At 36.0% G+C, this 19528-nt stretch overlaps 1 protein-coding gene across 2 annotated transcripts; it reads right to left on the minus strand.

Annotated features, from left to right (window-relative positions):
* Positions 1-3047: 3047 nt before the first annotated feature.
* On the minus strand, positions 3048-17426 carry LOC137390015 (IST1 homolog). Of its 2 annotated transcripts, XM_068076238.1 has the most exons (11): positions 16945-17426; positions 15327-15403; positions 14632-14735; positions 13684-13771; positions 13420-13503; positions 12331-12444; positions 7304-7439; positions 7042-7234; positions 6745-6874; positions 3497-3581; positions 3048-3386 (listed from the first exon to the last, which is right to left on the minus strand). In XM_068076238.1, exons 1-11 carry the CDS (start codon positions 17033-17035, stop codon positions 3205-3207), a joined length of 1284 nt encoding a protein of 427 aa, XP_067932339.1. In that variant the 5' UTR covers positions 17036-17426; the 3' UTR covers positions 3048-3204. The 2 variants fall into 2 exon arrangements, with proteins under 2 accessions (XP_067932339.1, XP_067932338.1); XM_068076237.1 differs by having other exon boundaries at positions 7042-7439; positions 16945-17424.
* Positions 17427-19528: the final 2102 nt, after the last annotated feature.

Raw genomic sequence — 19528 nt, forward strand, 5'->3', positions numbered from 1 at the left:
GCTTTCTAACATAACCACTACAAACCCACGCTTTGCAAAGACCTAACCTTTATTTTATCACATACCATGAAGCGTGGCGCAGCGAAACAAGAACAGCTGCAACCTGTACAGAAAAATTCAACCAAGACGAATTAGTTCTATTATGATTAGCTACTCTGCGAAATGTTTTTCCATAATGTCAACTATTCCACAACTATAGAAATTAACCTCTAAACTGAATTCAGGCATACGTACATACATATGTTCAATCAAGTTCCATGCATAGCAGGCATGCCAGGCCCTCATGACTTGGGCCAAACATGGGCCAAATTCCCAATATTTTAAGGCTCTATTTAACTTGGTCAATACAGTACCTTGATGTTGTCAGCACTTAAGTTTGTAACAAAAATAAATATCTATCAAAGTTTAAATTGCGTGAAAGGTCAGCAGTACTTATTGCAGAAGCTCTATATTCCATAGATTTGCTAATTAATAGGCTTGGTGCTACTGTTGTTGGCGGCATGCTGTGGATCAAGAAAAGATGGCGGAACGACAAAGGATGAAAAGTGAAATACTGGCAAGAGATGTTAAAGCTGTAACTACGCTGGACAAAAAGCCGATTGAAGCCGTCCAACCACCAGTTCGAAAGACGAAAAAAAACCGTGGAACAAAAAAGAAAAAAGGCAAAATGGGAAACAAGTCTTCTCCACAAAACAGAGCACCAACTCGACCACCATATGACCAGCTTGGTAGCAAACCTATGAATCTGAACACGATACCAACAAATTCACATCTCCAACAACCTATGCTGCAACAAGTAGCAGAGGAAAAATGCAGCCTTTATCCCCCAGGACCTATCATGACGGGGGATTCAGCACGGATGGATTTTTACGCCGCCTCACCAAATCTGCACAGTAAAACAAGTCAGAATAACTATCTGAATTCATCATCATCGCAACAACCCAGACAGAGCCTCCTTTCAGTTTTAACAGATAGAAAAGCCCATGATGAAATGTTTGTGAACACAAAATCTGCACGATCAAAACGCCAAATGCGATTACTTGGGAAGACACAAAGTCCATACAAGGGGTGAAGAGAGCAGTTCGAAGATTGAACATGGATAAAAGTCCCAACACTGGTACTTGTATACTTATAAATTTATTATTCATAGTCATTTTACACAATTGCTACAGAGGCATATTAAAAGCAATATTTTGATATCACCCCAAATTATAGTGAATTCTGTGCCTTTATTTTCTCAACCAAAACCATTCACATGATTACCACCGTATAAATGTTTAGTTTGCTTACAAGTAACTAAGCTGTCGGTATTTAAAAAATCTTACTAACAATGCAACTAATTTGGCAAGTTTTGCCATGTTTGCAGAGAAATTAGGGTTGGGATTGGCAAAAGCTGCTTCAGAGACTACAAGTTTGTTTACAACTACTGCTAAACAACAAAGCGACTTGCTGGATAACTTAGGCTATGCACTCACCATCTCTTTCTGTGTGGCGGCATTGGCGGTAAATGTCTGCTAAAGTTTATGTATGTGTTACTTGTCTGCGTCATTATTTTAGAATAATAGTTACAATTCTCACTAGGTAGGCGAACATTCCTGAAGGTTGTAATTAATGTTTACTAATTGCATAAATTTGAATGAGACTCGGCTATTTAGGAGAGGTTTGTGTGAACCCATTCAGATGTTGTCTTACTACCATGCTTATTTGAATAAGTTTGAGGTGAATACGAAAGTATATGAGGTGATAGTAACAGAGTCTTGTGCATAAATATTGTTTCACGATGGAGAGATAAATATGTTGATGTACGAAGGCGTTAAGAGTTCACAATATTGATAAGTTTCTGCCGGTTCCATATACCATCAGAACATAGTCACAGTTTAGTCATAGTAGGTAGCTTTTACTAGTGACTACAATAGTTAAGGGTTTTCATGTACTATTTTCAAATGACGATTCTCCATCTGATAACATGAGATTGCTAACAAATCTGTCTTTATCGAGGCTTTACAAAACTAATGGCGATAAAGTAGTAAGGATTAACGCTGAAGACTTGACATGGACAACTTGCAATTGACAAAATTGGCAAATGTATGAGTGTAATCAAAACATGATATCCGGTAGTCCAATGAGCATGTGAAATAAACCTTCCAAAGTCATTTTTTCATCATGCAAAAATCCATAGGAATAGTATCATTCCAGCAAGTCATTAAAATGTTTGATATGTTCCACAACATAAACATGTGGCTTGCAGTGTGACGATCGATTAGATATAAACATGGGGCAGCAGGTAGCATTAATAGCTGGGGAAGACACAAACATGGGTTACAGATAGCATCAGAAGTTGATGGCCTAGGAATATTAAATAACCTCTTCCTTAACGCAGCAGTTTTTTGCCATTTGACAGGTATGGTGTTTTTGTTGCTGGCGGTCTGCAGTGGAAAAGGAAAGAATTGCTGGAGTTCACAGAAAAAAAAGTAAAATAATGGCAAGAGATGTGAGGCCTGCCAGTGAAATAGAGCTAATCCTAAAACAGCGCAACACTGCTTCAGGTTTAACGATTGACAAGACCTTTTGGCAGCAGCATGGAACCATTGGTTTACCTCCTGTCCTATCCCACCAAAGCAGCCTTGTACAACAATCAATGGATCGGGTTGCAATCCAAAATTTGAACGCGAGGCTTCTAGCGCAGCAGAGTTTACACGGGCGACAGTCGATGCTGAATAATACACTTGAAATAGATCAAGCTTTCCAGGAACCCATTTTGTCAGCAAACCCTAATACAGTATTAATGCAAAACTTTGGAAACAGTGGTCCAAGCTTAACAAATCAGGTAGTAAAAACAGATTTTCAACCACAAAATGGGCCAACACTATCTCCGTTTGCCGCAATGGCACGAGAACGTGCAAACAGCCGTGGCAAAAGCTTATCTCACCATAGCGGCTTGAGCAATCAAATGCGGCACAACCCTCCAACACTGCCTTCAAGAAAACACCGAATGCGCATAAACACAAATAGAAGAAACACTTACACACCAAATTAACAAAATGTGATTCAACACTTGATCTCACTATATATTGGCCTATTTATATATAATTTTTATACAAATGTTCTCATTTACCATGTTCCTGATTAAAGGTTTTTTTTAGCAATAAACAATACAATATAAAAATAAGCAGAAGTTCATGAATCGGAAATTTTTGATGTGTACTACTTCTTTTTTTTCAACTTTTCAAAACGAGCAGCCAAATCATCAAAGTCAATATCACCGGGAGTTGTAGGGTCGCCTGCACCTGGAGCTCGCGGAGAAGCACCTGGGTTAGCGCTACTAGGCACGCTTGGTAGATTTAAGCCATCTCCAGGAATCTCTGGCAAGCTTGGTATGTCTCCATCTACGAATCAAATGAATGGCTCTACCAACACATTGCAGTAGCATAACATGGAACAGCAGCAGTGAAAATGTACAGGCCAGGAACCTTTTGAAGGCTAGAAGGATACGTACCAGGCTCGCTTGAGAGGTTATTTCTTACATTCAAAGAGGAGTAGTTAGGAGGATGAGACTTTTCGCTGTAAGTAGGTGGTGATGTCTGAAATTACAGCAAAGAGAATGAAGTTGTTCAAGTCAACGATAGCAAAAAACCTAAAATATGTAAGAGGCAGGTCATCTGGACTTTCCAAAATCTATAGTAGAAATGCAACAGTATATTTTATGCACCTATATTTTCTATAACGGAATGACAGACGAATTTGAACAGGCCATCTGCCTCAATGGCTTGGCAGTGATGAAATTTCTTGTGCCAAGCACATAGCTTATTTACGACTAACAAAAAGAATAAATCAAGAATGATAGTGTATAATGAATCCACCATGGGTGAGATATACGAGTACACTGTGTTGAACTGTAAAGAGCCTTGTATTTAATACATAATTACACTACAACTAAAATATTTACTCACTAGTCCGTGCAACTGCCAAATATGTTAGCATTAATCTGTACAGGAAGTTTAATGGAGTAGGTGGCTTAAAATAGAACAATCTAGATCAATTAGTAAGCTAATAATTATTATATTCAACCACTCTATAAAAATATTGCTTATTTTTCAAAAATATTTTAACACCATATACTGTTCAAATATTATTATATCATAGTAGTTTAGATAATGTTGGATTATGTTTTAGAGTTGTCTGCTCGTCTTTATTATTATTCAACTTATATTTTACCCACAATTCTATTTCTTCTTCCTTGCTTGATTGTATCCTGATAATGGTGGCTGTATAATAAAAGGACTCAACTATAAATCCCTTATAATCACGTATAAAACAATATATACGAGGGGTGATCATAAAGTTTCCGGAATCGTTTTCCTAGTCAAATATAAGACCATGTGCAGTTGTTTTGATTGTTCCATGTTGCTAAGCAGCACGGGATTTCCCCATAGCCAAAGCTTTACGCTTGTCAGAGCACCCGCAATGAAGTTATAGTAAGCAATGTCAAAGTCATTTTTTATTTTCCGTCAGACTTTTCCAAAATGAATGAAGTAGAAGAGCAACGTGTTTGTGTAAAATTTTGTGTAAAACTTGGAAAGTCCGGTGCTGAGACGCTCCAAATGTTACAAACAGCTTATGGAGACTCTGCCCTTAAGAAAACAGCCTGTTATGAATGGCACAAAAAATTTAGAGAGGGAAGAACAAGTATTAAAGATGATGACCGCATGGGCAGACCGGCAACTTCAAGGACCACGACTGCCACAGACCTTGTGAGGCAGCAGGTGATGGGAGATAGGCGATTGACTATACGTGAAATATCAGCAGAAAGTGGGCTTTCTTATGGTACATTTCATCTTATTCTCACTGAAGATTTAGGCATGAGAAGGATCTCTGCAAAGATGGTACCCAAACTGCTCACTGACGACCAAAAAGAAAAAAGAGTTAGCTGTTGTATCGAACTAAAAGATGCTTTAACACAAGATCCTGACTTTATTTCCAAAGTTGTGACTGGGGATGAAAGTTGGGTCTACGGATATGACCCAGAGACCAAATCACAAAGTTCTCAATAAAAATCCCCTGGCTCTCCTAGGCCTAAGAAAGCTAGAATGTCTCGCTCAAATGTAAAAACGCTGCTGATAACATTTTTCGACATCAGAGGTGTCGTACACAATTTCTGCCACATGGTCAAACTGTGAATCAGCATGTGTACAAAGACAAGTCTGATAAGACTTAGACAGTATCAGAAGGAAACGTCGAGAGTTGTGGCTCTCAGGTGACTGGTCCCTACACCATGAAAATGCTCCGGCTCACACCTTATTGATGGTACGTCAGGATTTGGCAAAAAATAAGGCGACTGTGCTTAACCATCCCCTTATTCACCTGATTTAGCACCATGTGACTTTTACCTATTCCCCAAAATCAAATTGACAATGAAAGGTGAAAGATTTGACGACATACCAACTATTCAAGAAAATGTGACGAGACAACTCCGAAGCCTCACGGAAAGTGATTTCCAGTATTGCATGGATCAGTGGAAACACAGATGGGACAAGTGCATAGCAAGCTCAGGCGATTACTTTGAAGGGGACAGTTTAAATTAGGTAATTACGATTAACGGTTTTTGTGTACTGAGACAATTCCTGGAACTTTACAATCGCCCCTCGTACGTCTTACAAAAATGTATTATTGCACTTTAAAAATGATAACTACTAATATAAAACAAAAATATAATTTAGGAAGTACATGCTGGCTATTTTAGAACCATCAATAGGCAACATCACTAATGGTTATAGTGTAGCTAGACATGGAAATTAGAATGACCTTGTATTCAACGCTTTTATAAAGACCACTTGCTGATAGCTCCAGTTATTTTCAGCTTGCATTTTTATGTCAGCACATCGCTTATCAAACATTTAATCAGGTACATAATTAGCTCATATGTTGGCTTTTAGTAAGAAGGTGATGGTAGATATGATGATCTTCATCACATCTAGTACACTGAAACTTTCAGTTGTCTTTTTCTCATTTGTTACCTTATTTCTGACTATTAAATGAGAGAAATCAGACAAGAACTCGAGAGGGAGTTCAAAGTCTGGTCCACAGGATGTAGACAAATATATCGAGCAAGAGATCTTTTAAATGAAGTCACATGTAGAGTTTAAACTGAGCCAACTTGATCCATTAATTTTTTGGTTTGCAGATGAGAGCAATGATAGTCCTGCAGAAAAATGGCTCAGCATGTAAAATTCAAAGTTGTGTTTTACGGAGTCACTCCTGTAAAACGTTGATGTTGTCTCAAAAGCTATTTGCTAAATCAATTTTTTCCTATTTCTATTTAATAATTAAAAAATTTACAAAAAATAATTTTATAGAATATTTTTTAGAAGTGTAGATGACATATCGATAGATTTGAATGTAAAAGACTTGAACACCTGAGCTAGATCCTATCCAGATCTACAGAAAAGAAAGTGAATAGCTACCTAAAAGCCCATGCTCTACGAAACCTAAACCTCAAAGGTGTTATTTATGCGAGACTCACACTGGTAGGCTATGAACATAGGCAATCAATAGTTGCACTGTCGTTGCTTGCAAATCAAGTAATAAGTCTGTAGGGAAAATAATAACAAAATGTGAAACAGATAAGCAAGTTTGTCAATAATTTTTCCTGATATCCCAAATCACACCAGCATGGTAGGAGTCAGAAGTAGAGGATGCAGTTATTAGCCATAGAATTACATATGGACATCATAGAATAAAACTTACAACTGATTGAGTAGGTCCAGCAGGATGTCCTCCATTTTCGGGAGGAATATTAAATCCTCCTTGAGCTGGCTGACCAGGCTGACCTGGAATGCTGCCAACAGGAGCCATTGATGGCACAGGTGGAGCTTGTCTATAAAAAAAGGCATAACAAGATCCACAAAGACAGCAACAAGAAAACAACAATGCAAACACATGAATATCAACGGATCTTGAACCATGTAGTATGATTACTTGACCTGCTGTATCTACTCCTCTTGGCAACTATAGCAATCGGTATGTAACTAGAGAAAAACTCACCCTACTCCAGGACTGGTGAAACCTTGGTTGTAAGGGTATGCCGAGGCTCCAGATGGTCCTGGAGGGTTGGTGGGCAACACCGCAACTCCACCGACAGGTGAAAAGGGCCCTGAACCAGAGGCTGAGGCAGGCGAACCTGCTGGATAAGCCATACCTCCACCTCCGCTACCACCAGGAGGAGGGTATCCACCACCTCCGCTACCACCAGGTGGTGGATATCCACCACCACCGCTACCATCAGGAGGAGGAGGGTATCCACCACTAGGGGGTGGATATCCACCGCTATTACCACCAGGAGGCGGATATCCATGTCCTCCGCTCCCACCATTAGGTGGGGGTAGTTTGTAATCAACCCCCAAGCCAATTAAATCATCCAGTGGAACTCCGCCATCCTCTCCCTGAAAAGATTAGCATGTAAAGGTGATTGTTGTGCAGTAGATTACCCATAACCCAACCTTTATGCCAATCAGCCTATGTCAGCACCAAGCCCAGTGTATTGTTAAGAATAAATTGAGGCAGAATAGTAACAATGAATTTTTAAAAATTCTGTTAATGATCTTTGTATAATAGATTTTTAATGATACTATAATTGTGCACTTACAATTAAAAATTTTGTTTTAATCTGTTAAAAAGTATAAAACATGTGAAACAAATTGCTAGAAGCAAAAACATGAATGCCTTTTGTAAGCATACATTCTCCAAAATACTCAGGGCTGACCGATTAAAATCAAGTGATTTAAATCATTGATTTAAATCATCCTAAAAAATCGTATTTGATGATTTCTTTGATTTTCCCATGTCAAAAAATGGGACTTATAGAGGGTCTACTGTGGATATGAACTGCACAACTTGGTCAAAGTTAAAATAAAAACAAGTTTTAATAAATTAAAGTGATGCAAAGCTGTTATGTTATGTTGCTAATGTTTTCAAGCAGCATATCCAACTGATACAAACATGGAGGGAAAATGTCAATATATGTTTTGAAAATCTTCACACCCATAGATAATGCTATAATCGATGTGCTATATATATATAGTATATAAAATATGTTTTATTATATATATTTATATATATAATAAAATTTTAATTAGATAATCTATATATATAATATATATATTATATTTAGATGTGTTATATAATATATATAGCACATCTATACATATATTATATATATATATATATATATAGCACACTGATTATAGAATTATCTATGGGTGTGAAGCTTTTCAAAACATTATATATTGACATTTTCTCTCCGTGTTTGTATCAGTTGGATATTCAAGGTAGATAATGCACATAGATAATGTTATAACTGATGCGCTACATATATATTATATATAATATATGTATATATATATATATATATATACAGTCAAACATGGATAACTCGAACTTCAAGGGACCGAGCAAAAGTGTTCGAATTATCAGAGCATTCAAGTTATCAGAGCACTGTCACAAGTCCATATATTTACTTATTTATTAGTAGATACATGTACATACACAAACTATAATATAAATCAAAAGCACAAATGGCTTGTTTCAAATTAAATGCTTCTAATGTAAAGTTTAAAACGTTTTCATGAAAAAGTATAGAGATTTTTCTATTACTTGAGATTGGTTTGTTGTTTGAGGTGATGTTATTGCCAGGACGTTTTTCAGATTGACATTGGCAAAACTTGATCGTTGTTGAAATGCTCAAAAGAAAAGACATTTTTTTCTTTTGGGGTTTTACCCACGATCAGTTTTGCCGTTTTTTCTTGAAGTTTATGCAGATTACCTTACTTTACCTGGGATTCGTTAAGAGCAACACTCTGAGGCAGTTCAATTAGAAGTTTTACGAGGTTTTACGGTACATTCTATATCACTCACGCTTTTTTAATAGATACTTATTGAATGTACACACGTATTCTGTGTTTAGGTCAAACGATGAATAGTTTTTTGTAGCTCAGACAACGTATACGTTTAATTACAACATTTTTTAAGACGTTTTAAACATTCAACATTCCGACGTTGATTCAACACGGAATCAACGTCGGAAAACTATTCATCACGGGCTAGCTGAGTCACGCACTCAAGGATTTTCGCCACGCACATACAAAACAACATGCGATTTTTGTTTTGTATGTGCGTGGCGAAAATTCTTGCGCGCGTGACCCGGCTAGCCCGTGCTATTCATCGTATCGCAGTATAAATCAAATTTTACCAAACTTTTAGAAAAGTCGTTGACAAAAATATTTTGCCGATGGTGGTAATAACGACGCTTATGAATTACGAAAGGATGAAGTTTACCTCTATGGCTTTGAATAAAGTGATTTTCTAAAGCGAAAACAACCGTTTCGGTAGCTGTTGGGCAAAAAAACAGTTCGAATTAACAGTGTTGAGTTCGAGTTATCTATAGCAATTTATCATTACGTGGGAACGGACCAAAGGAAATGTTCGAATTAACCATGTGTTCGAGCTATCCGTGGACGAGTTATCCATGTTTGACTGTATATACATACAGTCAAACATGGATAACTCGAACTTCACGGGACCGAGCGAAAGTGTTCGAATTATCAGAGCGTTCAAGTTATCAGAGCACTGTCACAAGTCCATATATTTACTTATTTATTAGTAGATACATGTACATATACAATCTATAATATAAATCAAAAGCACAAATGGCTTGTTTCAAATTAAATGCTTCTAATGTAAAGTTTAAAACGTTTTTATCAAAAAGTATAGAGATTTTTCTATCACTTGAGATTGGTTTGTTGATTGAGGTGATGTTATTGCCAGGATGTTTTTTTGATTGACATTGGCAAAACTTGATCGTTGTTGAAATACTCAAAAGAAAAGCCATCTTTTTCTTTTGAACGTTTTACCCACGATCAATTTTGCCGATTTTTCTTGAAGTTTATGCAAAGATTACCTTAGTTTACCTGGGATTCGTTAAAAGCAACACTCCGAGGCCGTTCAATTAAAAGTTTTACGAGGTTTTACGGTACATTGTATATCGCTCACGCTTTTTGAATGGATACTTATTGAATGTACACACGTATTCTGTGTTTAGGTCAAACGATGAACAGTTTTTTTAGCTAAGACAACGTATACGTTTAATTACAACAATTTTTAAGATGTTTTAAACATTCAACATTCCGACGTTGATTCAACACGGAATCAACGTCAGAAAACTATTCATCACGGGCTAGCCGGGTCACGCGCGCAAGGATTTTCGCCACGCACATACAAAACAAAAACATGCTGTTTTTGTTTTGTATGTGCATGGCGAAAATCCTTGCGCGCGTGACCCGGCTTGCCCGTGCTATTCATCGTATAGCAGTATAAATCAAATTTCACCAAACCTTTAGAAAAGTCGTTGACAAAAATATTTTGCCGATGGTGGTAATAACGACGCTTATTAATTACGAAAAGATGAGGTTTACCTCTATGGCTTTGAATAAAGTGATTTTCTAAAGCGATAACAACCGTTTCGGTAACCGTTGGGCAAAAACCAGTTCGAATTAACAGTGCTGAGTTCGAGTTATCTATAGCAATATATCATTACGCGGAAACGGACCAAAGAAACCGTTCGAATTAACCATGTGTTCGAGCTATCCGTGGGCGAGTTATCCATGTTTGACTGTATATATATATAATTGCCCACGGACATTAAGTAATAATACGCTACTTAAAAAGGAGTTATAACTAGAGGCTTTAGTTCTCGAATACCGTCAGACCATGACTTTATGGACATGTCACCTATCCAATGAACGTTATAAGCAGAGTACAGACAACTCCGGGGTGAGTTTTTGACTTTTCCATACAATTCTTTTTGCAATATGTTATCACAACCATACTAATGAAATCTACTGTCAAAGCGTAACATACGCACGCTAACAAGAATGAACTGTCATCTGCAATTCAAGTATGTCATTTTATAAATATCCCACCTACTCTTTCTTTAGAACTGCTCACGTATACGTTATCACATGTGCAGTTGTCTGCAAAGTCTGAGGACAAACGCTGTTAATTAAAACGGATACTTCTGGGTCAATGCTAAATCATTCCAATATTTGTAAGTTTGTCGATATATTTTAACGTGTATGATGCACGGAAGCCTTAACTGAAAACTTTCATTTATACACTTTTTATTGAAGCATGTTTATTATATTGGCAAATTTTGGCACACATCACCATATGGGTCATGATCACAGAAACCATGGTTAAATCGGGATTGTAAGATTTGGAGTTATTTACATTAGCAGAAAAAGAAAATTCTCAGTTATTTTGCAAAAATAATTTTGATTCTAGCTTAATTACAGCAGATTTTATGGTCAATAAACTGAATGCATGTTTACCATTAGTGCGAAAACATAGTTCCGAAAAAAACTGGTGTTAAAGTTTGAGAAACGAAAACCAATGCCCAATTTTGTTTACATTTCAAAACGTCATAGCAACCAATATCAAGAGGTTGTGATATTCATCTAGATTTTTGTGTTTCTATTCAAAAAAAATTACGCTGAATTCAAAAATCTAAACAGATTTTAGCTGGTTGTCACAGAAATAGCTGTATATTTATAAGAAAATGTATTACTTAATTTTGTAGATATTTAAAACGGCTTGGCAGTACCGCGATATCGGGCACAACCAAATCATTAGCAAAATCTTTAAAAAAGTAACAACAGTAACATATTGCACACTATCGGTCACTATATACTTCGATATTAAGAATTCAAATAATTATTCTTATAATTAAATCTGATAATAATCTTATAAAATCGAATAATTATTCTTATGATTAAATAATATAATCTTTTAAAAATTGTTAGGAAATTATCATCGTGATTCCCTTTACTTTTACTGCTTTTGACATCAGTTGGAATACCAAACTACTGTTTATAAGTGTCCAAAATGTCAGAGTTATCTTTAAAATCGGCAAAAAAGAAACGATAATATTTATCGGACGCCCTTTTTCAATACTTCCTGTTTAGTAACGGTTTTAAGAGGGTTTTTCCGAGGGTTGAAGACTTCTATTGGCTAAACTGACTTCAGATTCAGAAAGATCACTCTTTGATTGGTCCAGATGCACGTGTTACAAAAATCGTTACCAATATTATAAATTCAGTTAGTGCAACTTCAAAGTCAGATAACTCAACTTCGTGATTTGCGACTTAACCATGGTTTCTGTGACCGCGACACATATTAAACACTGCATTGATATGTCACTTTATACATGGGGTAGAATTAACGTCTAAAAGACCTGCTGATAGCATATCTGGCCAGATCTACATGTAAGGATGGTCTCACCAGTAGCAGCAGAGGATCTGGCTGGAAGGCAACATTGAAAGACTTGGCAATCTCGACCATATAATTTTCAACTAGCATCTTCGGTGGAGAGTAGATGCTTAACTTTCTCATGAGCTAAAAAGGAAGTACTATGGCTAAAGAAGTGCGGTGTTCTAGTGCTAGTTGTTAGTTTATAAGTTTATAAGGTAATCTTCTAGACATAAAATGTGATAGACAGGCCACAGAATTAAGGTGACAGCATCGGGCAAACTATAAACACCTTTAAAAGAAAGATGACAGCTATAAAATCTGTGCGTTATGTTTAAAGGGTTATGGAACAAGGAAGTTAATTTGAGTTCGGAGTAGTCTCCTCATGAAAAAGAGTACAATAGATCAGCATGCCATGGCACAACTAAAAGTGGACTGGGTGGCTGGCTAGTTGACTAACTAAAAGATCTGATGCTATAATGGGCAATGCATTACCACTATTTTTTTTGGTGCAAAACATTTGTAAAACGGTTTAAAATAGCCCAATATACCTGTCAAAATAGATAGTATTAAGGATGCATTGGCAACACACATAATACTTTGAGTATGTATTGCAATGGAATAGAGGCTATAAGGGGCTAACTGTCTATGAGAAACATTATATCACTATTGCTATGTTAGTTTATTACTTGTTCTGCTTTCATTGAAGGTGTTTAAATATTCCCAAAATTAAATAGATAATCTCCTGTTTCTATCTTCACTAAACAAAATATTTTAGCAATTTTTTGTTATTAGCAATTAGTAGTGGCAGCGCGCAACAGCAAAAATGTGTAGGCAGCAGCAATAATGTGTAGGCGGTGTGATTTAAATGCTGCTTTGAATGAACAGCAAAAACTGGTTTTGTTATATAGCAAAAAATGAACAAGCTCTTATCCTTCAAAGCTTGTAAAATGTTTGTCTCAGATCTGCTTTCAATTTTATCTATTTACATAAACAGCTTCGTTTAAATTTAAATGACATTGTTATCAGACTTCATATGATATCATGCGCTATTTTAGCTGAGCAAAATACTACTTGACAAGTACAAAAAAGACTAGTAGTAAATGAATCAGACATATCTACCTTGTCATTGACGACATTCAAGGTGTTGGCTTTGCATGCAGCGTGGTACTCCTTCCCATATCGTGCCATCAAGTTTTTAGATATCTACAACACGACGCATCATGCATAACTTTGCCCAACTAAACAGTAAACATTGAAAGATTAGCAAATCATGCTAGTCAACTTCCTGAGGGTGAGATGATTGATGACAATATGTACGACGATTCGTCTTCTCTAAATGACAGCCAAACAACAGCGTGACATAAGGCATTTAACAACACTTACGATAAGTAGCTCAGGTATGTCTGCAGAAAGTCTCGGCTCAGTCCATATGATAGAAGCTACAGCTTCTTCTATACTCGGATCCATAGCACTACAACACAGCGCCACATAAAACTGAGAAGGGCTCAATAGTCAACTAATAATCACGATATGCAGTCAGATACAACTGGACAGCAGTCATTAGAATGCTGGTTAGTGAGGAATTCCACTTTCAACTATAGACAAGAGTTTGATTTACATGCCAGTAAACTCTCAACTGAGTCTTTAGCCGCTATCAGCTGTACTCAAACACAAATTAACCAGCCATCGACGCTCTGCAGTCTTCTAGCATTTGACAAACAGGAAACAAACACGCTCAACAGAATAATCTATCAGTAAATCCAATTTTGTTATAATTTGTGTCTTTGTTAGTGCGAATAAATGCTTGCGTATCCACATTTACTGACTGATTTCATCAAAACATCACATACACAGGCTCTGTGCCTTTCGCGAGGTTGCCAAAAACTATTTGGTTTTTAAACTCTGTCTGGTTCCAGAGATCCAGCCTCTTAAACATCCAGGTGATTAGAATGTACCTTCGCATGCCTTAAGGACCTTTGCCCTCAACGCATTCATGGATTGTTTTTGTAAAAGAAGATTAGCAGCTTATGTTGAAAATTTACACGCATGCCGCGGGGTGTCTGATTACGAATGAGAGAAATTCCAAGCAATGACAAGGTTGATGCTAGTATAAAGTGTTAACAATGAGAAGCCATCTTTATATTAAAACAATAGTTCCAATGCCATAATTGCGCTGCCGACAGCAAGAACAGCCTATAGATAGCAATGGTGAGTTATGCTCACAATTTAGCTAAAATAAATACATTAGCTTCAAGCAAAATATATGTTAAAAATCAAGGAGCAAACATAGGTACCAGGCACTAGATATTGAACGCGATTCGACAAACTTACTTCACACGCTCAATAATTCCAAATCTAGCCAACAACATATCACAGAACATCTCCAAGATCTCCATTCCTTCTACCATGTAATCTTCTCGAACCACATGCTCCACCTACACAACAAAAACTGAAGGGTTACCACCACATCATAAGAATATCTGGTATACCATGACGATATCATGTAAGACTACATCATACCTATACTCTGTGTCCTAATATTGCTCCATCGTAACGCTACTATATATAATTTCTAAGTAAGCGCGTTACAACAGTTCGGCTATCAATTGCACTCATGAAGGTAAACGGAACACGCATGAACCCGCTGATACTCTAAGACTAGACTATGTTTCGACATGGTTAGTCCACAGCTGAAAGTTATGCTGTTCCTTTTCATACTCTTCCCTGCCTTGGTATACACTTTATAACAGAACAACTACAGATGGGTATTATGTGCGTGAGCCAATGATAGTGCACACATAAACCATACCCTAGTACAGAGATATGATTAATCTATCAGCAACTTACAGCAAACCTAACTAGCAAACAGAAAACCGAACTAGCAAACCAGAATTATTAAATGTTTAGTGAGCTTCTTTGGTTTAATTATCTTGTATCACCAGCTAATGATGAAAAAAGGTTGCAATGTGTTCAAATCAGCAATTAAAAAAATAATAACTTGTTGCACCCATAAAAACATCTCTCACCCGTATTCTAGCACGATCTTCTTTGCCAGCTTGAATATAATCGGCTATTTCTTTCCGTGACTTCAATGCTAACTCAGCTGCAAAACAGATAATTTGTTTCAATTGACATACGAAGCACGTTTTCAGTTGACTAGCACGCACAGTTACTGACAGTTACCAGTAGATATGTGCAAATGACCATGCCTTGCTTTAAATCTCTGGAACCTTGAAGATGTAGGACTCCTAACACGGAGAAAAATGTCATTTTTGTTTCAACTATATTAAAGAGAGTTAAAGACATACTCACAAACATTTTGTACTAACTGAATGACAGCATTGCCCTTGTAATAAAAAAGTCTTTGGACAGAAAATTTATTTTCATTTAACAAATACAACATTTACCATTCCAACTTTTATATGTGCAGTTCAAGCGAATGAAGAGAAAATACAAAAAAATCTGTAAAGTTTTCAAACTTTTTCTAACAACTGTAACTTTTAAACTTCATAAAATGAAAGATGTGTTTTGGTGAAATAAATTAAGAGGAAAAATAAAACTGTAAAGGTGTTTAAATGTAAATGTGAAACCATTAGCAAGTAATGATTAAATGTCTGTTTTCCTACGATTACAATACAAAATTATTTGGTATAAATTATTTGGTAAAAAATTATACGATTTTAGATCGTTTCAGTGTTGCCATTGTAAGTGGTATAGAAACCCATTGTCATTATCTAATGCAAACATCTGGTAAAAATTATCATCATTAAAAGATAGTTACAAAACAATATAATAACTGAACAGTAACTATAGTTACCCACAATAACTTTAGTATATTTTGTGGTTATGATCTGCAAGAAAATGTAACATTACAATGTACTATGTGCAGAATGTGCCGTGGAGAGTTATTAGCTTCAAGACAGACGCGTAACATAAACGCTGAATCTAACTCAAATGAATTTAGCTTATTAAACACGCACAACAGGAAGTTTTAGTATGTAATTTAGCAAACTTGAAACTAAAATTTCATCACTCACCTGTTTGCGAATTCGTTTATACCATAACGGATAACGCTGAACTCGCCATGGCTAGCGAGCAATGTATATCTCTTAATAAATTAATGCATATAATTAGTACACAAATCACCAAATTTTAATTTTGAGAGAAACCTTTTGTCGATATAGTATGGCGAGTGTTTTATAGAGTTCGGTGAAAAGCATTTTACAACAGGGGCATCATAACCCATTGGCGCAATATATCAATTAATACGTCATTTAGTATGTGAAACCGGGAAAAGGGTATAGAGTATATGGTAAGAGACGTGGAACTGTAAGAGCCTTCGTAGACTTATGGTTAGGTAATTGGTTTACAAACATACAGTTGCAATCTTTGTGAGTTCAAATCCAGTGCAACGCGAGCTTTATGTTGAAAGAATTTAAAAGCGATAGCTGGACACACTGATGTACAGAACCACCACATCACAGACACCGAGATTTATATATACAGTATATAGATGATGGAGCATACATATGAAAGTGCCAACAATTAATCAACAATTTTTATACAGTTTACTCAAGTATTGATACGCACAAGCTTATAATGGGAGTGTTGTAATAAATGCAATTACTCCAAATAACTACTAACTTTTTTTCTTTTCTAGTAGTTTCAGCCTGTTGACAGTCAGCCGCAAATTAGTTTTTAGTTTTGGATAGTTGCACTTTGCACTAAACATCATGAAATTTTATCCTTCTCGGACCTGTAACAAAGCGTGACATAAGAAAAGATGCTAAGATGTGTTATAACAAACTGTTAACACTGTTTCACACACATCGTATGTGATCCAATGAAAAATATTTTTGTTAATCCTTAATACAACAGCTAGTATAACATGCAGAAAAAGGCACATAAAAATATATAGCACATTAATGCAACAATTATTGACATGTAAACGAACATTGCTGAAACTAGCAAACGAGACATTTATAACACAATTGTCGAGAAAATTCTGCACATAAAGCTGTAAACAAAACTGACAACTTCTCTCCAGACTATCTATCAGGTAACTGATTTGACAAAGAATAATCACTCTCATCGTTTATATCAGTCATTACTAATGCTCATACTCGAGTAGATTTATTTAGTCACGATCATGAGTTCGATTTCAGGAAATATTACGTAGCCTTGTTTCTGAGAAGTTGCTTTACATGACTCCGTATAATAAATACAGACATACCAGAAAAACGAACAACTTCATAGAAATGTTATATGATAGGTAACTTTTTTCCAATTGACAGTTCCACACCTCTTTTACCTACGATACAAACTACAAAAAAACATAAACAAACGCATACTTTTCATAAGAGACTGCCTGACCAATCATATCTACAAATATATATTCGATTTTGTTGATGGCCTTGTACCAGTCTTTTATGAGCTTCCTTAACGACGCAGAGCAACATGGCGGTAATTTAATATTATTGGATTATGCATCGCACACATGTAATATATTTAGCCTCAGGAAAGCATGCACACTCGACCAAAGGTTTTGAAGAGCTTAGCAATATATTAGAATGTTGTATGTATTGGTAAATGCGTGGCTATTTCTCTGGTATAGTCACAATCACGAAGCACAATGTAAAAATACTTATAATCACTATACATGTAATATCCTTGTCGTTTTCCTATCCGTTTTCTATACGTAGAGAAAATTTTCAGTGAGTAGGCAATGCTAACTCGTTACTTTTTGTTTGGGTCAGTTGATTATAGCCAAGTTTTTATTTTTAAAATTGTCTCATTGATTGTGTCTTACAATCTGACTGGCTTTGGAACCGCTGGCTGATATCTGCTTGTTAACAATATTGATATAGTATCAACAGAATATTTTTAATTGCAGCAAATTGTTATATTATGTAACATTTGCCTTGAAATGATAATTATGTTTTAATATCCAAAATATGGCTGGTCGGCTTAACTAATTTCTGTTACATGTAGATCTGAACCCGGTATCCTTGCTGAAACATTCATGGGATATTTGATTCGATATGCCTTGAACCAGCCTTGTGATGTATCACTGTTACTAGCAACTGTACCGACAAAGTATTTATTCATAGTCATCCATAGTTGTCTACTGGTAACAGTATTCACTTCTTTTTTTTGTTTGCCGATACTACCATTCTGACCTACACTTGGCCTTGAAGTGGCTCTTCATTTTACATTTGTCACAAATTTCACACTAGGCTTGGCACCTACCTTTGATGTGATTAAATCCACAAAACTTGCAATTTTTAATTCCTCTTGGGCTATTGATAAAGGCTCATAGTTTGTTTTTTGCCCTCGCTTGAGAGACAGCAACTGTCTTTTTACCAGCACTCTCTGCAAGCTAATATTTTGTTAAAGGAATGTTTCAAAAAAGAATGAGCTTCAAGGCTACCAAAAAAAGAAATTGTTGAACCAAATAATTTTTGAAATATTGACAGAAAGTTGCTAGGCTGGCCAGCCATAGGTTTGATTCTGAGACTCAACAAACGTCTGTGTGTATGCGTGTGCATGTATGTGTGATGTTTTATTGCGTATAATTTACTGATAAAACATAGAAAATAACAAATAACAATGTAATACTTACATCTAAAAGTCAATAGTACATAATGCAACAAATATGCATCTTCAGAACTATTTTGCATTTGAAGTAAACTTAATTTTGATAACTTTTTAACTGAGGGTTGTTTTTCAAAAAAAACTAAATTTCTGCATGATTAGTTCTCTTTTTTTTAACAATCTACCACCTGTTGGGTATTTTCAAAAAGAGGCGACAACTTCAACTTGCTCGAGCATTTCAATGCGGCCAGTCACTCTATTGGTAAAGTATAGTTATCGATGTGCAAATCCGCTGCTATTAGTAGCTTATAGATAGCACAGGATTTATTTGTTGTCACAATAGACTCTTACAAAAAATTTCAACATTTAGTAACTTCAAAATGAATGTTAGGAGCCACATGTTAAACCTAGATTAATCAAAGCCGACTTACTATTCGAATTTCAATGAAATATGCCAAATATTTCAACTTAAGTGCCAAAATATGCCAACTTTGGTGGGCTTAGCGCCTCGACTAGCTGCAGCGCTACTGCGCATGTGGGCCTAATAATCCCTTAATAAGTAGAAATTAAGTTTCCTTTTTTTTCATTTAATCAATATTGTAACTATAGTTATTTTGCGCTTAATGTTATATTT

Source organism: Watersipora subatra, chromosome 3 (assembly GCF_963576615.1).
Source record: "Watersipora subatra chromosome 3, tzWatSuba1.1, whole genome shotgun sequence".
Taxonomy (NCBI): domain Eukaryota; kingdom Metazoa; phylum Bryozoa; class Gymnolaemata; order Cheilostomatida; family Watersiporidae; genus Watersipora; species Watersipora subatra.